This window comes from Citrus sinensis, chromosome 6 (assembly GCF_022201045.2).
Source record: "Citrus sinensis cultivar Valencia sweet orange chromosome 6, DVS_A1.0, whole genome shotgun sequence".
Lineage (NCBI taxonomy): Eukaryota > Viridiplantae > Streptophyta > Magnoliopsida > Sapindales > Rutaceae > Citrus > Citrus sinensis.
The window spans coordinates 22,504,471-22,526,677 of record NC_068561.1 but is presented as its reverse complement, the minus strand read 5'-3'; the positions used below and the strand labels follow the sequence as shown (position 1 = coordinate 22,526,677).

Genomic DNA, 22,207 nt, shown 5'->3' with positions numbered 1-22,207 from the left:
AATTTAAAAATGAAATAGTCATAATCTTTACCTATGATATTGTAAATTTTTAGAATTGACAAGGATAAAATTGTCAAAAAATAGGGTTTGTGCTTTTTGCACCAATAATTTTAGTTTTTTTTTAGTTATTTTCGTTTACAAACTATTGTTAAGGGTAATATTGTCTTTACATGGTCAACTAACGGTCAATGTTAAACTTAACTGACGGTAGGGGGTTTTTTATAAATAAATCAATTCTCGCCATCTACTTGCAACAAGCCCAAATCTCAGGGGAGGTTTTTAAAAATTACCCTTTTTAAAAATACTTCGAAACATCTATACCGTTAAAGTATTGATACCCTTATCATTACTTTTTATTTCTTTTGGCTTACTTTTACAATATTACCATTTTATAATAATTGTTTTGTTTGGACATTAATAAAAATAAAATAATTAAATTACCAATTTAACCCTGAAAAAATTATATTAATTTTTTTGCAAGCACCATTTGCACACTTGATAGTTTGCATACAATTTTTGACAATTAAAAATTAATATAATTTTATTTTATTTTTTAGGATTAAATTGGTAATTTAATTATTTTATTTTAATTAATGTCCAAACAAAAAATTATTATAAAAGGGTAATATTGTAAAAGTAAGCCAGAAGAAATAAAAAGTAACGGTATGGGTATCAATACTTTAACGACACGGATGTTTCGAGGTATTTTTATAAATACGGAGACTAAATGGACACTAATCTTAAAATACAGGGACTAAATGAGCTTTTACCCCTGTTATATGTATCTTATTTTTTTAATTTTTTCTGTGATTGTGAAATGTAAATGTTTCATGATTAATCGGGATTGTTAGATCTTAAATATATAAAATCATTGCACTAATCACCATCAAGTTTAACTATTTAAGTTTTTAAATCAAACAATAATTCAACTTACTGTTGTTTTTTTTTTTTCCAAAAAAAAATTAAGCAAACCTAGACGCCAAAAGGGAAAAGTTAGTAATAAAAATTAATTAAAAGGAGGAAGGATAACACCTACACCAGAAAGGGGGGGAAAAAAAATTATTAAGGCCATGCAATGGATCAGGAGCCGAACCCCATCACATAAAATTAAAGATTCACTAAAGAATTGCAAGCGTCCAAATTTAGGTTAGCTAAAGCATCCGAAATAATTCGTTGATTCTTACTTTAATGAATTAATTTTTGTTAGGCTGGACATTTGAGATTTTTGGAAAATGAACGGATATTTCACTTGAAGGGGACCAAAAAAAAAAAAGAAGAATTCTTGGCAGACACAGACTGCACAGACGAAAAGAAAGGGAGCGATCGTGGCTCACGCCTAGGCAGGACCATGAAAGACCAAATGTGTACTCAATGTCAAAGCAAATCAAATTTAGAGACGTACCTAATCGTCAAAGCAAATGAAAACACAGCCGTCGTATCCCCAAATGCTTTTTGAAGTTTTCAGTCTTCTTCACACTTAACTTTTTCTTCTTTTTTTTTAACATTAATTCATCCGGTACAAAATAGGCCAATTATTACGTTATTACAATCTTAATGACATATAATGTCACTTCTATAATGTCTGAAATGGTAACATCCTATTGTAATCTTATATGAGTATTTACTTTTCACCCAACGCAACACACGCGCACACGTTTTATTATTATTATTATTATTATTATTAAGAGTTCCTTTTTGTTGTATATTTTGATTCTATTGTTAAATTCAATCACTTTGAGTCATTTTCATAAGGATTACATATTTACACATTTGAATATTTTGGATCGTTAACGCAATGATAGAGTAATCAGACTTTTAAATACAATTAGCATGACGGGAAATTAATCCATTTTCATTCCCGGTTTTCACTGTAAAGATCAAATTAGATAAACTTGGCTCATTGGCTGTCCATTGGACTTTCTTCACCCCCCCCCCCCCCCCCCCCCCCCCCCCCCCAACAATATATTTTGAATGGCGAATTTACGTAATGTATGTATGTATGTTAATGGTGGGTTTGCATGTGAATATTCTGATGTAATTGTTGTTATTCTTTATTTTCTTTTGGAGGCAACAAATTAAAACAATTTGTTGGTATTAAGACAAGATTGATGAAACCAAAAAATATGACATAAGATACCGCATCACAAGGCAATGAAGTCAATTTATGGTCCCTCCCTCCCACTTATGATTGATTCATTTGATTGCCCTCCAATCACAACGCTAGCAATTTGTTCACACTTCCTTCGCCCCATATATTTATTAATAGCTGGCTCTCTCTTGATTCCTGCAGTGCATGTGGCTGTGTGGCTAGCTTGAGAGTAACTAATGGAGTTTGAAAAAAATAACAAGGCTGATGATGGGGAGCTGCAGGAAGATCAGGAGAAGATCATCGACCAAGATGATGGAAAGGGGAAGCTGAAGAAGAAGAAGAAGAAGAAGCAGCTTGGAGGAATCAAAACAATGCCATTCATTTTTGGTGAGTTGAGTTCATCATCAGTTCCCTCTTTATTTGTCTATTCCCATCTGCCAACGTGCATGCCGCAGCAATTTTGTTCTTTTGTTCCTTTTTAATTATTTTTCAGTCTTGGATAACACAATCACATTCAGTTCTTCACGTTACTTTTTCTTAGCTCCTCCGATCTTTTAACGCCATGTATGTATAGCTGCAAGAATAATAACAATGCAGTATATGTCTCACGAATGAAGAGATTTTGTATTCGACATTATGGTCGAGAGAAAAAAATTATCACCATTCAGAGGCTTAAAAACATCGATCGCCGTCGTTTGATCTTAAAATTTTTACACCAGATACGGTTAGTCAAATTTTAGCCTAGCTTAGAGTATAGGGATGGTAACAGGGTGAGGTGGGAGTGGGGAGGCCTACTCCATTCCCCACCCCATTAAAAATTATCACCGTTCAGAGTGAGTTTATGCTTAAAAACATCGATCGCCGTCGTTTGATCTTAAAATTTTTACACTAGATAGGTAGATACGGTTAGTCAAATTTTAGACTAGCTTAGAGTATAAGGACGGTAATAGGGTGAGGTGGGGGTGGGGAGGCCTACTCCATTCCCCACCCCATTAAAAATTTCACCTTTATTCTCTACCCTATTCTCTAATAAATTTAGTGGGGGTGTAGATGGAGAATCTCCACGTGGAGAATGATTTTTTCATTCTCATCTTATTTCTCATTTATTTATTTTATAGTAGATATAGATACATAATTTCAATAAGTTAAAAACTAAATAATTAAATAAAATTATTATTACATTATAAAGTATTTAAATTATTTTTAAAAAACTCCAAATGTTTAAAATAATATCTTGAAATAATATTAAAATAAAAAAATGTTCGAAGAGAACAATATCTTAAGAGAGAAAAGGAAACATAACAATGTTTTAAGTTGAATAAAAATTATATTGTAGGGTTTTCTTTTAGTTATAGCCTATTTATGTCAAGTAAAAATAAAAAGAAAATTTATTAACTAACATTGTAATTGATAAAATAAAAATTATTAAATAAAAATTAAAAAAAATATTTATATATAATGGGGATAGGGGTGAGAGTGGGGTGGGGAGTACAAACCAAACCTTACTCCATGAAGAATTTGGGGTTTATTTTTCCCCTATTCCCTACTCTATTCCTTGAAAATTATTCAAAATTCACTTCACTTGGGGTAGAGTCACATGAGGCCTCAAACCTATAGAGAATTTAACCATCTCTATTAGAGTAAGGATATGGTATTAGTATTATTTAAGGTATGATTTGTCAAAAATATCAACTAATCATGTCATTATGTTTGGGTAAAATGTTAATAATTCAACATATATAACATTATCAATCATAATATTAAATTTTAAAAATATGTTGTCGTGGTACCTAATTACAAGGACGCGACACCAAAAGCTCTTTCTATTATAGGCTGCTACTAGTACTTAATTGTAATTGCAGTGGTTAATCCATTTAATGAGTTAATAAAGAGCGGCAATTCTATGTCATTTACCATTTATAATAAAATAGCGAGGAAAAGATCCCACATTATCTTGATGACCACTTTCCTTTTTTTATTGAAAATTCTCAATATCCACAAAGAAATGAACTAACGACATTGATGTTGCGTTTACTTTTTGGATTGGAGTGGAAATCTTGAGGAGTGAGAATCCTTGGATTAGGAGTGTGGAGTGGCAGTGAGAGTATGATGTTTACTTAGACTAAATGAAAGTATGGATTGTCAATCAGAATCCTAATTATTTGTTTACTTTATCTTGGATTGGGAGTAAATTGTTTTAAATTACAATTTTATCCTTATGTACAGAATTATAATTTGTAATTAAAAAATTAATAAAAAATATATTTGGAAAATAAAATAAATATTTTATTATATTTATAAATTAATAATAATTACTAATATTCTTAATTATGTAAATCATAATTTTTTATTAATTTAAATTTAAATTATGTGAATAAAAATTATTAATAATAGCAACACAAATGAAATATTATTATTGATAATATAGTACAAAATTAATATATTTTTAGAATAAAATATTTATTATTATTAATTAAATAAATAATTAATATTTATTAAAATTAATGTTTAATATTATTAATTTAAATATAACATTTTTTTATTTTTTTATTAAATTTAATAAAATAAATATGATATAATTATTATTTTTAATAAATATGATATTATTTATTTTATTAAATATGATATTATTTATTTATTTTTATAAGGATAAAATGGGAAGAGGGGGGAGTGGATTCCCACTCCCACCTCCCCCCATGGGAGTGAGAATCTCACTCTCCACTTCAAAATTGAGTAGGACCCACGGATTTTCACTCCCACTCCTCTCTTTTTTAAGGTAAGTAAACATTGGAGTAAGAGGAATCCACACTCCACACTCCTAATCTAAAAAATAAACACTGCCTGAGATGATTGCCTCCGAAGTCGTCCCAAAAACTTCACTGTCCTTATTCGGAAAGTTTTCTAACCGATTACGCATGAATTACACTGAGAATATATTATATTGAAGTTTTTTTCGGAAGAAATGGGAGCAGGGGACCCGTGTCCTTTCGCTTTCATTTATTTGTATTTTTATTCTAATTTTGATCCTTCATTGATAATTACCTATGTGGAGACATGGAGTATGGACTAACCCAACGGGCTTGGGCTTGGACTCACAACTTGGATTGATGAGAGAGTGTGACTAATTGATTATTCTTTTCATTTCTCCTTTCAGCCAATGAAATATGCGACAGATTTGCATCAGCCGGTTCTCATGCCAACTTGATATCATACCTAACCCAGGAGCTAAACATGCCCTTGGTACAAGCCTCCAATACTCTCACCAACTTTGGCGGAACATCAAGCTTCACTTCACTCATTGGAGCTCTCATTGCTGACTCCTTTGCCGGCAGGTTCTGGACCATCACCGGCGGCTCAATTATCTACGAAATGGTATCCGGAAAAAGCCCCTACTCCGCTGCATTTGCTCGTCCATCCACTTAAAACATGATTTAATTATATTGTTGTACGACTCATATGTTTTAATTACGAATTTAAATATTAGTATGCGGGTTTAAATTGTGCAGAGCTTTTAAATTTAAACATATTGTGTAACGTGTGTATTTATAGTAGTTTTGGAGTATATTTCAAAAAACTTAACGAGACTTTATATGTGCGCATGATGTCACAGGGACTAGTGGCCATCACTTTATCAGCAGTCCTCCCAGGGCTTCGGCCGCCGCCGTGCCCAACTCAAAAGAACTGCAGGGAAGCCTCAGGCTTGCAGTTAGGGGTTCTCTACATCTCGCTCCTCCTCTCATCCCTCGGCTCCGGTGGCATAAGACCGTGTGTTGTTGCCTTTGCAGCAGATCAAATTGACATGAGAAAGGCAACCGTTGCCAATCGGAAGTGGAACTTCTTCAATTGGTATTATTTCTGCATGGGAATGGCAACACTGACTGCTTTAACTGTTGTGGTTTACATACAAGATAATGTGGGCTGGGGCTTGGGTTTTGGAATCCCTGCCATTGGAATGGTTATGTCTGTTCTTGCCTTCGTTTTCGGTTCACCTCTTTATGTGAAATTGAAGCCTGGAGGTAGCCCATTGACTAGATTGACTCAAGTGATTGTTGCAGCTTTCAAGAAAAGGAAAGCCATTGTTCCAGAAGATCCAAGGCTTTTGTACCGAAACGGAGAACTTGATTCTGTCATTTCTGTGCATGGAACACTTGTCCACACAAATCAATTCAAGTAAGAAATGCTGCACAATCTTTTTTTTTCATTTTTTTTAATAAAATCCTCGGAACGAGGGAACTTTATTAAAATAAATACAAACTAAGTTTACCAAAGTAGTTTTGAAATAAGGATCTCTAACTTTAAGGATTAATTAAAAAATAAAATAAACACAAATTCTAATGTAATGTATTTTATTATATAGTGTATTAAAATTTAATTTAATTTTATTAATCCCTGACTTTATTGAAATCTAAATTAAAATCAGGGATCTCTAATTGAAAAATTACTTAGTTTACCTAATCAGAACATATAATGAGCCCTGCTCCTCATAATCTGCTAAAACAGAAAAGCTATCAGAAAAATTTTGCTCTGGAAATCTCCGACTAGGAGGAAATCCTGGTCATTCAGCTTTTATGTCAGCTTCAATAACATCTAAGTTTGCAGGTGGTTGGATAAAGCAGCGACAGTTACAGAGGGCGAGACAACAAATTCGAGCCCACCAAATCTCTGGAGGTTAGCCACCGTCCACAGAGTTGAGGAGTTAAAATCCATAATCAGAATGTTGCCTGTTTGGGCTGCAGGAATTTTACTTGTCACGGCATCATCTCATCAACACAGCTTCACCATCCAACAAGCTCGCACAATGAATACCCACTTAACTCACTCCTTCAAGATCCCACCAGCCAGTTTGTCAATTTTCGGAATCCTGACAATGCTCATCGGACTTGCATTATACGAACGCATTTTTGTCCCCATTGCTCGTAGATTCACAGGGAACCCAGCAGGCATCTCTTGCCTGCAAAGAATGGGCGTTGGCTTCGCGATTAACATTCTGGCAACTATCGTTTCATCATTTGTTGAGATCAAACGGAAAAAAGTGGCAGCAAATCATCACTTACTGGATGACCCGAAAGCGATTATTCCCATAAGTGTATTTTGGTTGGTGCCTCAGTACTGCCTTCATGGAGTAGCAGAAGTATTTATGTCAGTTGGGCACTTGGAATTCCTTTATGATCAGTCACCAGAAAGCATGAGAAGCACAGCTGTGGCACTTTATTGGATAGCAATATCAATGGGGAATTATATTGGTACATTGGTGGTAACACTTGTGCACAAATATACAGGCTCAAAGAACAATTGGCTGCCTGATCGGAACCTGAACAGGGGAAGATTGGAACATTATTATTGGCTTGTGAGTGGGATTCAAGTCATTAATCTAGTGTATTATGTCATATGTGCTTGGTTTTATACCTACAAGCCTTTGGAAGAAGTGTGTGAAGATGACAAAGATGAAGATAAAAAAATTGAAGATGGTGAAATTCCGTATAAGAGATTGAATGATGCTATTGGTAATGGGCATGGAGACATAGAATTAGTGAGAAACGCGACTGTTTAGATCGAGGTGTGAAAACGATGCAAGTATTTTCATTTAGAGTACAATATCCAAAATAAAAATAAATTCAATAAATCTACTTAAGAACTTTTATTTTTTTTTAACTTGTGTTTGATTGTCGCCACTTCGGCCTTGGTCGGAGTGGTGGGCTGCTGCCCTCACAATGAGGGCAGCGGTTCAAGCCCCCACAAATGCTTTTGTGGGGGCTAACGTGCTTATTTGTTTAATATTTCAAAAATTTCCTCTCCCTCGTGCAATACGAGTGGAGTATGGACATCCCTCTTCTGTAAGGAATTATTTATCTGGTCATGTACTTCACAGAATTCAATGTAATAATATAAGTCATAATTATGTATTTCTGATTGTAAATATCAGTATAATATATCTGCTATAATAGCAGTTGTAAATATCTGTGTAATGCAGTAATATGATGATTAATCAGTATTCAAAAAAAAAACTTGTGTTTGATTGTCATACATTTATATCTAAAAAAAAAAGTGTAATTTTTCTGACAGTTATGAAGAAAAAATTATCTAAAAAGGAAAGCTCATATTGTCTCCTGAAAATACCCCTAATAAATATACTTATTTTCCACATTAATAAAACCTAACCCCTCCTTTTTTTTTTCTCTTTAACACTTTTGCAACGCCCTTTTTATCTTCTGCCCGTAATGTTTTTCTCTTTAAGCACAACAATTATTCAGTCACCATCCTGTGCTTTTTTTTTTTTTAAATAAATATTCTATACAACTTAACTTCTACTGTTTTAATTATGTTCCATTTTTTTAATTATCTTTTTTAATTCACCTATAAACTTCAAAACATGCCTTACTCATGAATCGTGGATATAAACTCTGGAGTTTCGAGATAAAATAATGCACTGTAATTGAATAAACAATAAATTTTTAATTTAAGAAGGAATAAGCCTAATTTTTTTAATTTTTAATTATATTTTAAAAAATTTTGGATTGTTATCATCAAACTGATCTATTTGGAACTGATAATATATACATATATATATTTTGGTACAACTTTTGTAAAATATATATCAGATATAACCTTAATAATAGATTATTATAGTTACATCAGTTTTACTATGTAGACCCATTAAATAATTTAAAAGATGTGTTAAAATTTTTAATCATTTTAACCGAAGAAAATCACAATTTTGGGCCCAGCAGTCTTTTAAGGATAGTAGTAACCCGTGCTTGAATTCTAGAGGTAAGCTAAGGGTTAAAAATATCGATTTGGATTATATATCACCCCTTATTTTTTACTTTATTTTTTTTTTTCAAAGAAAAATTTGCAGGCTACTCGCTATTAATAAATACTTTCATATCATTGTTTATTTATAAATTCGGGTGGTCTTCCTTTCTATAATTGGAATTTTCAAATACAATAAATGAAAATTTAAATCATAGAAATATTTTCTTACAATTTTTAATATTTTAAAATATTAAATATATGTAATTTATAGATTTTTTTTTTTTTACAGTTTAGATGAAAATGCCGAAAAAGTCATGGAATCATTATGAATAATTTTTGTTAGCAGTTTCAAATAAACAATGTTAATTTCAATAAAATTTTACTATATCGTAATAAATAAAAAAATTAATTCGGAAGACAATAACTGTCACTGCCCTAGAGATGTTGTAATGTCGTTTGCCTTTGGATAATAAATAACTAATAAGCAACTGAATAAAGAAAAGAAATTAGGCATGTCCCTGATAATCGCTCGTCTTGTCCCCTAGCAAGGGTTTTGCCGCTTCTCCAATTAAACCCCCCCAAAAAAAAAGAGCAAGCGCAAAGCCTGGGTTTCTCTCTTCACTCAAAATACCTTATTTTTATTTTAATTATTATTTTGAATTTCTATAATTTTCAATATTTCCCCTTCGCACTCCGTTCGGCGTCTGAGAAAATCGAATTTGAAAATCTACGGAATTTATTCGTTTAATCAGATTTGCTAGCGAGGGAGAGAAATGGCGGAGGTGACGACGCGTAGCCGCGGGGAGCTGACGCCAGAAGAAGAGAGGGTTTTGATCAGAGACATTGCGATTTCCTCCGAAGCTTCTAGCAAAGAAAGCGATACATTTTTTCTCATCAATCAAAGGCTCCTCCTCTCTCTATCTTTTTTTTTTTTTGTTTTATATTTATTTTCTTATATATCTTGATTTTTTTGTGTTTAGTTTCATATTTAGGGGAATTTACTGCTTTAGAGTGCTATTTGAAGGCTCATTTCTTCATAGTTGGTAACAGAAAGATTAGTAGTTGAAATTTTAACAATTTTATAATTGTAATTTTACATGTGAAAAACTTAGGGGATGTATGGGACAGGGTTACTGCAGCTTTTATATTTATTTTCTTATATATCTTGATTTTTTTGTGTTTAGTTTCATATTTAGGGGAATTTACTGCTTTAGAGTGCTATTTGAAGGCTCATTTCTTCATAGTTGGTAACAGAAAGATTAGTAGTTGAAATTTTAACAATTTTATAATTGTAATTTTACATGTGAAAAACTTAGGGGATGTATGGGACAGGGTTACTGCAGCTTTTATATTTATTTTCTTATATATCTTGATTTTTTTGTGTTTAGTTTCATATTTAGGGGAATTTACTGCTTTAGAGTGCTATTTGAAGGCTCATTTCTTCATAGTTGGTAACAGAAAGATTAGTAGTTGAAATTTTAACAATTTTATAATTGTAATTTTACATGTGAAAAACTTAGGGGATGTATGGGACAGGGTTACTGCAGCTTTTAATCCACCGCTACATTGAAATCGAAACACTAGATGTTAAGTATAAGTGGGCAAGTTCTTGGAAAAACATTAGCTGCCTAGTAAATGTAGGTGTTTACATTTAGCTGTTGTGCTCTCACAATTAGGTTGAATCATTGGAGTTACAAACACACACACTCTTTAGTTGATTATTTTGCTTATAATTTGATTGATTAGAATTAAATATGAGTGCTTACAAGTCATGATGTTATTTTATGGGATTGGCCGGTCATAAGCATTTTCATCCCCGGTTGAGGAGGTCATACCATGTCAAACACCTTTTTGAATTTAATGTATACATGATGCGGTTTTATTGATTTGGATGTAGATGAGCTGGAATGCTTTGCTGAAAAATTTTGTCACTTGGTTATGGTTATAGTGATTTAAATTTTAAGCTTTGACAGTGTAACATACTGAGCTGTGGGAGTGAGTGTCATTTTAAGGACTTAAGTAATCTGCATTTGGGAAATATGTTTTTTAATGCCTTCCTTTGTTGGGTCATGACAGATGGTGGCAACATTGGATTGATTATGTAAACCAAGATCAGCCAAATAACACAGGCGATGGATCCTCTTTGTTGGAACATTTCAATTCAGCTGGTTCAAGTGCGTCAAAGAGGCCTTCTGGTATTGATAATTCTGATTTGGTAAATGATGCAACAGCGGAGGACCCTGGCGCCGGCCCTGAAATTGTGGATACTTTGCTGGAAGGCCGAGATTATATACTGCTTCCACAAGAAGTTTGGAACCAATTGCATTCATGGTGAGTTATTATTATGTGTGGAATTTTACACGATGCTAGATATCATGATGCTCTTTTTGTGATTTATTTCTGTCATCCAATTGTGATCTGAATGTAAGTACTAGAGAATCATTGGTGGTCTCTGTTTGGTTAAGGTATGGAGGTGGCCCGACATTGGCAAGGAAAGTAATCAGTTCAGGTCTCTCTCAGACAGAGTTGGCTGTAGAGGTGTATCCTCTGCGCCTTCAACTACTTGTGATGCCAAGAGGTGAATGCTCCACCATAAGAATAAGCAAAAAGGTACTGTTTGAAGTGGGTTTTGATATATTACTCTTTTCAGCTTTTAATGCTGCCTGTTGTTTTATGGTATACTCAAGCGATTAATAATATCTATCTGAAGATTAAACTATTTTGAGCAGGAAACCATTGGAGAACTTCATCGAAGAGCTTGCAGTATTTTTTATCTTAATTTAGAACAAGTAAGAATCTAAATATACCAGCACTTCTTTGAACTTGATGATTTTTTATTCTCTTTAAGCTTTTTTCTAGTGAGAGATCTACTTTTTAAATTGATACTTTTCTCTTTCACAGATATGCATTTGGGATTACTATGGCCATCGGAAACATGCTCTGATGAATGACATGGATAGAACACTTGATGATGCCAACATACAGATGGATCAGGATGTGGGTTCCTTTATGCTGCACCGTTTAGATCTCATCGTCTGAATAGAAATCTGTTACTCAGCGACAATTAAATTTATCCCAATTAGATATTTTTGCATTTAGCCTTTCATCCCTGAGAGTTATATATTTACCTTATTTTATTTATTTTTTAAATAAAATAAGTTGTAGCTGAAATCAGTACTTGTATTAAACAAATTAAAACTCGTTGTAGGAGTAAACAGTCTATAAGTTTTCAGGGACGATCACATTGTTTCAGAACCATAATATTTTCAATAGTCTAGGAATCTAAGATGATGTAATTTTCTATTTTCCAGGTTACAAGTATATCAAGCATTTCATGTTCTAACATAGATATTTTTCACCCTTTTTGAATCATTTGTCACAGATTCTGGTGGAGGTCCTTGACAATGTCAACGGTACTAATTGCAAGAGTTCTATTCAGGACAATGGATTTGCAGAGAAGAAAGCTTCTTCTGTTCTTGTAGAGCCTTCTAAGTCAAGCTTATCAATTGCAGGAGGTTGGTCTGCAAGCAAAGGTACTTCCAGGAACCACAGCTCAGAGATTTCAACAAGTCCAAACTTGGCATCTGCTAGAGACTCGGATAATACGCTTGGCTCCAGTGGCGTTACCACAAGAGGAGCTTCTGTTGGTCTGACTGGGTTGCTGAACCTTGGGAATACTTGCTTTATGAATAGCGCAATTCAGTGCCTTGTTCATACACCGGAATTTGCTAGGTATTTTCGGGAAGATTATCGTCGAGAGATAAATTGGCAAAACCCATTGGGCATGGTTGTAAGTTCTGACATCTACGTACATGCTAAGCAGTTAAGCTTTTGCTTGGAAGAATGATTCCCCAACCCTTCAAAACTCTCTTCCTTTCCTTGCATACAGGATGGCATGTTAGAGCTTTAATATTATTGCTTGGCCCTTACCTTTAATATAAACTTTTGTGTTAAAAAAGGCCCTTACATTTAATATAAGTTTTTGAGCTAGAAAAGTAACTTAAGATGGCAGCAGAGTACTTTTATCTATTGGTTCTTGTTTGTATTTGCGTGTGGATCCTTTTGAGAAAACTGTTAACTAAATTCAGCCTTGCACATGAGGGAGCCTAGTAAAGAGTAAAAACTATTGTTAAGCCCTCAATATCAGCTAGAGCTTGATTGCTGAAGACTCAATAGTCAGAAATTCGTCTTAAATAGCCATATTAGATACTAAATCAATTTAGGTGATACCATTACTTTTTCTCAAGTGTGGGCATCATGGAGTAATAGTAAATGGTCAAGATGTGTCCTAGAAACTCAATGACTAGAGTCATATTTAAGATGGAAGGTCAAACAGCCTTGAAAGTTCAATCTATTAGCTAGAGAGGCCTGGCTAATATGAATAACCTTACAAATTATTGAATTGATCCAAGATGGCAATAACAAAACTATGTAGTATTAAATAGTATTAGTGAAAATTAGAACTGTATCATTTATCAGGCAGTGGGTTTTCTTAGCTAGGTTGGTAGATTCTAGTTGAATTCTAGGAAATGAATTTGAGCTAATAATGGGCCTCCAAATATAATCTTCAGACATAAATTTGTGTATCTTTAATGATTTGTTGATATGTATAAAATATTTTTCTGTTCAAATCTATTTATTTTAAGAAGTCCATCCACTCTTGATGATTTTTCATGAGTGTATGATTGTTGTCTTGTTATAATACTAAGTTGAAGTGGTCTTACATAGGGTGAACTAGCTGTAGCATTTGGTGAGTTACTTCGAAAGCTATGGGCACCAGGACGAACCCCAGTTGCTCCTCGGCCATTTAAAACAAAGCTTGCTCGCTTCGCTCCTCAATTTAGCGGATACAATCAACATGATTCTCAGGTTTATCATGTGACGTACATTTTCTTTTGCTTCAATTATTACATACAATTGTATCAGCCAAATGACTTCCAATTATTTCAGGAGCTTTTAGCATTTTTGCTAGATGGTCTTCACGAAGATCTAAATCGTGTCAAACACAAACCTTATATAAAGTCTAAAGATGCAGATGGCCGACCAGATGAGGAAGTTGCCGATGAGTATTGGGCGAATCACATTGCACGCAATGATTCAATTATTGTTGATGTCTGCCAAGTGAGTATTGTGTTATTGTTATATTAATACTTGGATATTGCTTATGCTTGAGCTTCAAGAGTAAAATATTTAACGCAACATTATCTACTAAACTGTTGTGGTCACTGTGTTGTGAAACATGTCAAAGGCTTGGCACTTGTCATCAATCAACAGACTATTTTGTTTAGTTATATTGCATACCTACATTATTAAACAGGTATCAATCTGTTTTCCATCTGGTATGAGATGGTGACATTCTCCCAATACCCTTTTGTGGGCCCATTTACACTGCCCCCTTATGATCATGATAACGGATACGATGCATTTTTCTTGTTTTGGTTCACCAACATTTGAAACCAAAAATATTCATGTTCTCAAATAAATTGAATATGATCATATTGAATATTCAATGTTTTTTGTTTGCACGTGCTTTGAAATTCTACTGACTACTAGGGATTGCTTATAAGAATTTGAGAGATCGTACACAGATTTATGTCCAAGTACTTTAAATGTCACAAACCGAATATCAGTTGTGTTTACAGAAGTTTAAAGACTAATGCAGTTCTATTTAGAAACTTAAGGTTTCCTTTTTTTTCTTTTTTTTTTTGGGTGTCAATTTCCTCCAAAAAAATTTGAAGAAAATGATTGCAATTAAATTATTCTGCCCATCAAGTGAAAATAGCACCCTTTCATCCAAAGTTTTCAATGAATCATAATTCTTTGTACAAAATTAGTACTGATATATTTTCCCACATTATGTTCTTTCATGGTTATGCATCTATATCTTTGATGCTTCTCCTTTTCTTAAAGCTTTGAAAGTTGTAAAGAAAGACTGGTCTTATGTGGCTGAATATGCTCACGAATCATATTTCCATTCACCGATGGCAAATGTACATGTTGCTGGTCTTTTGGAAAAGCCTCAAGTAAGAAAATCCGATAAGGAACTTTGTTTTTAAATGATAGGCCGTCTGCCTCCAAATTTCTCCCTCTCCTCATAATTTCTTATTGTTCATGTATCATCTTAAATTCTTTTGCCAAGGATATCTCATTGTTGACTTTTAGTTTGCCAACTGAGACCAAGTGTTAAATTGCAGATTCTTTCAAGACAATTCTGCACCGATTTTGAGTTAATAAAAATTGGTTAAAATTTTAAATTTGGGACTTCTAGTCTTTACTGATTGGTATTGTCACTGTTCTTTGCGTCTTATTACCAGTGTTGCTGTTATTATTATAACATTGTTGTTTTTGTTGCTGGTCCTGCTGCTTCTGGTGTTGCCCTTATAATTAATAGACGTCCTATTGATTTACGTTCCTACCACAAATGATGAAAATTTTTACCCATTTCTGTGTTTTTATCTGTGATTTCTGTTTTTAAGGGCCAATACAAATCGACTTTGGTTTGTCCTGTATGTAATAAAGTTTCGGTCACATTTGATCCCTTCATGTACCTTTCCTTGCCACTCCAAGCTACTACTACCCGTACTATGACAGTGACAGTTTTCACTAGTGATGGAAGTGCGCTACCATCAACTTATACTGTTACAGTTCCAAAGCACGGACGTTGTAGGGACTTAATCCAAGTGCTTGGCAACATTTGTTCCTTGAAGCAAAGTGAGGAACTTAAGGTTGCAGAGGTTTGTACAATTAGACACATTGTTTGCTTCTGTTCATGGGACCAATTGTTGGAGTTAAAAGTGGGTTAAGTTGTTTCAATGTTGTTTGCAGATGCAAAACCATTCGATTCAAAGATTTCTGGACGATCCTTTAATTTCATTATCCACAATCAAAGATGATGACCACCTTGCTGCTTACAGGGTTCCAAAATTGGTGAAGAAGGCAGTATTCCTCCAGTTGATACACCGCCTCCAAGAACAGTAAGTTTAGGTTGCTAGACCGGTAGATGACATTCATTAGAGGCATGTAAAAAGTAGCTGCATTCCCTCATATTTGTTTGGTCATCAATTCTTCAAACATCTTAAGTTGATTGTTCCTACTGCTCCTATAAACACCGTAGAGAACCCAAAGAATCACATTTTGTTCTTTTTGTTGCTCTGGTCAATTATTTTTATTCCAATTGACATTCTGCAACAGTTCAAATGAAAATCCTGAGTAGAATTAATTTGTTCTAGTTTGAAAAGGTCTTGTGTGAGGATCCTTCTAATTCAATTTTCCATTTTCTTAACTGCTTCTTAGGGAACCCCGTGCTGCTCAAACCACTTCACAATGGAAAGCATATGGAACACCTCTTGTCTCATCAATCTCACGTGATGATGTAATTTCAAGTGGCAAAATACAGTCTACTGTTCAGAGAATGTTGTCTCCTTTTCTGAAAAAAGAGAGTCTTATGCATGCGGATAGTTTTGATCCAAGCTCGATGGTGACAACAGTCGACCCATCTGGTGAAGCACATAGCAATTCTTCATCAAACATAGCAAAGGAGGATGCTAGTAGTTCTAAAGCAGTGACATTGCCAAATTTACCTCTTCAATTGGTTGACGAAAGTAATGTGTGCTTTGACCTGTCTGTGGAAGGAGATAAAACAATTAGAATTCCTTCATCATCAACGTCGATTGTAGTATATGTTGACTGGTCACAGAAGCTTTTGGAGAAATACAATACCCATTTCCTGGAGAACTTGCCGGAGGTGTTCAAAAATGGTCCTGTAACGAAGAAAGCACGTACTGAGCCCCTCTCTTTGTATACATGTCTGGAAGCTTTTTTACGAGAAGAGCCTTTAGTGCCTGAAGATATGTGGTTAGTGCATTTCTCTGTTACCCTATTTGTCAATATTTACATTGTCACATATATGAGATTCAGATAAACCGATTCTGGTTAATTTAATAGTGATGCAAACCATGGGAACGGCAATTGACTATTATTATTAGTCTAATGACTTACAAAGAGCAGATTATTTGTTCATAAGCTGTAGTAGTTTGGTATCTGGATCTTATCACAGTGTCTTTGTCAGTCTAACTGTGAAAATTTATATGTCTTGCTTACTTATGTTGATGATGTGGGAGATGGTGACTTAGGTGTTCTGAATGATACGAGGGACAGTGGTACATTATAAACTTTGTTGGCATGAAATAATTAAATATTGATGACCTTCTTTGGTTGACTAATGAGTTTGTACTTTCAGTTTTTGATATTTAATTTACCTTGTTTGTCGCAATCTACAGATTTTGTTGCTGGCAATCCTGAATGATGAATGCTAGGCTCTTTACAGCTTTCCACTTGCTGTTTTAGTTTTTGCAGTCTAGAACTCTATATTTGATTTCATACTGCAATGGCTATTTTTCTTGTCCTCCTTCAAGAATTCTGATGCTGTCTGGTTATTCAAACAGCAACTTGACTATGTATATGTGATGAAGGTACTGTCCTCAATGTAAAGAACGGAGGCAAGCAAGTAAAAAGCTTGATCTATGGAGGCTTCCAGAGGTTTTAGTCATTCATCTGAAGAGATTTTCATACAGCAGGTCTATGAAGCATAAGCTAGAAACATTTGTAAATTTTCCCATACATGACTTCAACTTGACAAAATATGTAGCCAACAAAAACAGCTCTCGACGTCAGCTCTATGAACTCTATGCCTTAACCAACCATTATGGTGGCATGGGCAGCGGGCACTACACTGCACATATCAAAGTAAGTTGAAAGTTTGGTATCTTTCCCTAAAGAGGTATCTATCCAGTTGCTTCTGGGTCCTGACTGGTGTATGGTCATAGTATAGCATTATTTGTGTAATTTGTTATTATTTTAACAGTTGAACTAGTGTGTCGTTCTTCTTTACTTGTCTAGCCCACTTTTTCTTATTATTCTTGTAGAGGTCTAGAAAAATAGGTGTAGAAAATAGATCATTGTCGTTTGCTTAATCTCTAATTGAGTATTACGACCTTATGACTGTATATATTATTTTTATTATGTGCAGCTTCTGGATGAGAACAGATGGTACAACTTCGATGATAGTCACATATCACCCATAAATGAAGATGATGTAAAGTCAGCAGCTGCATATGTCCTCTTTTACCGAAGGGTGAAGTCCGATGTCTCGAACAGCAACGGAGTGCGGTCTGGTGGAGGTCAGGAAGATATTTCCACGTGGCATTGAACTCAAAAGGAGAATTGATTTCACCTCTCAAAAGTAATCTTACCCAGGTGTGCGTATGTAAACTATTGATTGTATTGTCATAAAATCTCAGAAAGTATGGTAGAGTGGGCAAATTTTTGAGCCTTGGTGTAGGGGAACCTAAAATAAATTATCAGTTGTAGTCTACCAGTTGATGTACATTGTAAACCTTTTTCAACTATGAAGATGCTATTACTTTTCGGTAACATTTTCCTGTATGGGATTAGGGGGAATGTCCTTCCCCTTAAACTGTATCAACTTTTAATCGTTCTTAACAGTTAATAGAAATGTATAAGCCGAATAATTTAATGCATCATCCAGATGAAGTTTTAATGTGTAGCCAATCAAGCATTACTAGCACAACCCACCCCCGCCTTCCATTATTTTTATCTGTTCGGCTCTGCAAAATTGCAACTGCTTACTAATTCAACAGTCATGTAATTTAATGAAAAAAAAATCTATTATCCTAAACAGTTACTGAACATTGTTATTTGAATAGCACCAGTAAGCTTCCGTTTCGGATTAGGTTAAACATTATGTAATAAGCAGTTTGTTATAAATAATTTGTTAAAATGTCACCATATCTTTTTAAAATTCCTATCATAGTTTTAATATTTAAACAAAAATATAATTATATCTTATTTTTCCATACACTCTAATGTATAAGCTAATAGATATCACATTACCATCACAATCAAATTATCACCACAATTTCTGTATTTTCTCTCTAATATCAAAGTTTTGATTCAACAAGTTCATGTTTTTTATATTTTACTTTTATTTTTCATTATAACATTCAATAAGGCTTACATATGATCACGTAAGTTTTCTTTAAATTATGAACAATTTCACATTAATGTTAATAATGACTTTTATCTTTCATTCTATTTATATTTTTTCTTTAGTCATGGTGTTTATTTGAGAAAAGTTTACTGTAAATGTAATACACATTACATTTTTATTTTATTTGAATTATGTATTAATATGAATTTTTAACACATTTTATGTATGAATTTCATTAAATTTTATTTAATTGAGTTTTTTTCACTTTATTTAATTTTATGTGTTTTAAAAAGAAAAAGACATGTCTAAATATTATTAAACATACTCTAAAAAATAAAGATAATTTAAACTGATGTCTATTTTGATTACTATATAAAAAACAATTATAATAAAATTTACCAAATGTATGTACACTGCTTTTTTAACTCACAACAACTCCAACAACACAATTTGTCAAACACCAAATTATTTTTTTAATCAACAGTTTATTTCATATGCACTGTAGAAGTAACTTTTTTAATTAGCCACTTTAATTCTAAATTGGCCTTAAGACAGTAAGAAAATAAAAATATGAATATTGTTTATATTACAATAATACTATCACATATGAAATGATAGTATTATTTATACTATAGTATTGTCGTTTCGATCTTACTTCTATTCATATAACATTTTCCCTATTAATTCCAGTGATTTGACATTTGAATCCAAAATCTAACTTCCTTAGCAATAGAAATCTTATCCTCTATTTCAAAAAGGGATTGCCTACTTGACCAAGCGTTATATATCTCAAAATTTTATCTCAATTAATATATTATTTATTAAGGAATTCAATGGTGAGAAAATGTAGTTTTATGATTCTATTATTTTGTAAAAGGACGCAGGTGAAAAAAGTCAAAATTAAGTTGGATGAAGTTATTTGAAGACCACTCTTTTAAGACTTCGATGGAAAAGATATAATTCATTCATTTAAAACATATGAAAAGTTATCAACAAATTTAATGACACATCACGTCATAATATTGGAAATGAAATTTAGGACAAAAATTGAATTTTTTAATTTTTTTTTATGTGTTAATACAATGATGCTAGGTTAAATTTGTGTTAAGCGCTGATCAAATTTTTTAAATTTTATATCATTTTCATTTCCCTTCGAAGCAAACAGCCAATAATTCGTGCACAACACAAGCTATCGTCATCTCTTCGTATTCTCGTCCAATACACGTGCGTATAACATTTTACAGCACCTTAAAATAACCCCTATAGCCTCTTTTCATTTTTTTTCTATATATTTATTTATATCTTGATCACCGAGATAAGAGAGATCCTTATCTCCGTAGCTTGATTCTAGCTATGGAAATGCTCCTCTCTCTTCAATCTTTCATTTTCATCTCCCTCCTCTCTCTTTACCTCTACTTGTGCTTTTTTACTTCATACAAAAGACCTGCTGTCGGCTTTAAACATTACCCTGTCGTCGGATCCTTGCCCGGATACTTGAGAAACCGCCACCGCTTCCTCGACTGGAGCACCGAAATCCTTAAACACTGCCCCACGGGCACGGCCATCTTTTACCGCCCCGGCAAAATTCACGGCGTCATCACGGCAAACCCTGCAAACGTCGAACACATACTCAAGACCAACTTCGAGAACTACCCAAAAGGTCAACGCTTCGTTACCCTTCTCGAAGATTTTCTCGGCCGAGGAATCTTTAACTCCGATGGCGAGTTATGGAAAGTACAGAGGAAAACGGCTAGCTACGAGTTCAACACAAAATCGCTCCGAAATTTCGTGATGGACAGCGTTAGGTTCGAGACTCTATCGAGGTTAGTTCCGATTCTCACAAAAGCGTCCAGGACCGGACTGGCGTTGGATTTACAAGATATTTTGGAACGTTATGCGTTTGATAATATTTGTAAAGTGGCATTTAACTTCGATCCCGGTTGTCTCGGCGGCGACGGAACTGCTGGTTCAGAGTTTATGCGGGCTTTTGAAGATGCTGCAACGCTTAGTTCGGGGAGATTCCGATACGCTTTCAGGCATATGTGGAGTGTCAAGAAGTTCTTTGACATCGGATCAGAGCGAAAGCTAAAGAATTCAATTGCAATAGTTCATGAATTTGCAAATAACATTATACGTTCAAGAATGGAAGAAAAAACGGAGAATATGGAAGACGATTTGCTGTCGCGGTTTATCGGAAACGGGAAGAACTCAACCGAATTTCTCCGAGATATCGTGATTAGCTTTATCCTGGCTGGACGTGACACTACTTCTTCGGCTTTGAGTTGGTTCTTTTGGCTATTAGCATCCCATCCCAAGGTTGAGCAAAATATTTTAAAGGAGCTTGAATCGATTCGGGCCCGAAATGGGAGAAGCGTTGGCGCTACCTACAGTTTCGAGGAGTTGCGAGACATGCATTATTTGCATGCAGCGCTATCGGAGACGTTGAGGCTGTACCCGCCGGTTCCGGTCGACTCGAAAGCTTGCCGGAACGACGATGTCTTGCCAGACGGTACATTTGTCGGAAAGGATTGGTTTGTTACTTATCATGCATATGCAATGGGGCGGATGGAGAGCATATGGGGAGAGAATTGCAATGAATATTTGCCGGAAAGGTGGCTGGAGGACGGAATTTATCGGCCGGAAAATGTGTTTCGGTTTCCGGTTTTTCACGCCGGGCCGAGGATGTGTCTTGGGAAAGATATGGCTTACATTCAGATGAAATCAATAGCAGCGTCTGTGATTGAGAGGTTTGTGGTTGACGTACAACACAAGGACACGTGTCCGGAGAAGGTATTATCTTTGACACTCAGAATTAAAGATGGATTGCACGTGAGAGTGAGGGAAAGATGTCCGGGTGCCGTGGATTGAGATTCGCCTTCACGAGTTTCCAGATGTTAAATTCAATTATTAATGATATGTCTTCTGTTTTTGTCGTATGTAAGTTTTGCAGACGTCGCTGCTTAATTGCAGTACACGTACCTGTACTGTATTGCTCTATGTAAATGCTGAAATGCAATAGATACATGCCCCATACTCCTATTAAATCAGACTACATAATTAATTATTTGGAATAAAATAATTTTTAGTTTAAGTGATTTAATTTTTATTATTTTACATTTTTTTTCTATTCGATGAATTTAAAGTAATATCAATTTGTACAAATTTATTTAGTATAAGAGTTTTATACTTCTATCATCACTCACTTCATAAATTCGCCACGGTAATACAAAATTGTCCATATGTAAGGCGCACTCGCATTTTTATTTCGTTCTTATTATTTTAAATTAATTTTCTAATCAACGCCTCCGAATGGAACTATAGTAATTAATGATCTTCGTTATTTGAATATTTTGATA

At 34.1% G+C, this 22,207-nt stretch overlaps 3 protein-coding genes across 7 annotated transcripts; all 3 read left to right on the top strand.

The window, feature by feature from the left end:
* Positions 1–2,268: 2,268 nt before the first annotated feature.
* LOC102627768 (protein NRT1/ PTR FAMILY 3.1-like) lies at positions 2,269–7,995 on the top strand. The gene is made up of 4 exons (XM_006481972.4): positions 2,269–2,476; positions 5,244–5,461; positions 5,700–6,259; positions 6,689–7,995. Exons 1-4 carry the CDS (start codon positions 2,326–2,328, stop codon positions 7,638–7,640), a joined length of 1,881 nt encoding a protein of 626 aa, XP_006482035.1. The 5' UTR covers positions 2,269–2,325; the 3' UTR covers positions 7,641–7,995.
* Positions 7,996–9,297: 1,302 nt separating this feature from the next.
* LOC102626903 (ubiquitin carboxyl-terminal hydrolase 5) lies at positions 9,298–18,384 on the top strand. Of its 5 annotated transcripts, none has more exons than XM_006481969.4 (14): positions 9,298–9,450; positions 9,595–9,746; positions 10,919–11,173; positions 11,308–11,452; positions 11,572–11,631; positions 11,744–11,839; positions 12,225–12,632; positions 13,571–13,711; positions 13,793–13,963; positions 15,319–15,576; positions 15,668–15,816; positions 16,136–16,696; positions 17,314–17,587; positions 17,871–18,384. In XM_006481969.4, the coding sequence occupies exons 2-14, from the start codon at positions 9,616–9,618 to the stop codon at positions 18,048–18,050; spliced, it is 2,829 nt and encodes a 942-aa protein (XP_006482032.1). In that variant the 5' UTR covers positions 9,298–9,450; positions 9,595–9,615; the 3' UTR covers positions 18,051–18,384. The 5 variants fall into 5 exon arrangements, with proteins under 5 accessions (XP_006482032.1, XP_024955613.1, XP_006482034.1 ...); XM_006481970.4 differs by having other exon boundaries at positions 9,325–9,746; positions 12,225–12,255; positions 12,355–12,632; XM_025099844.2 differs by having other exon boundaries at positions 9,325–9,746.
* A 1,765-nt stretch (positions 18,385–20,149) lies between these two features.
* On the top strand, positions 20,150–21,960 carry LOC102626615 (cytochrome P450 CYP94D108-like). Its single transcript, XM_006481967.4, has one exon. The coding sequence runs from the start codon at positions 20,205–20,207 to the stop codon at positions 21,717–21,719; it is 1,515 nt and encodes a 504-aa protein (XP_006482030.1). The 5' UTR covers positions 20,150–20,204; the 3' UTR covers positions 21,720–21,960.
* The last annotated feature ends 247 nt before the right edge of the window (positions 21,961–22,207 follow it).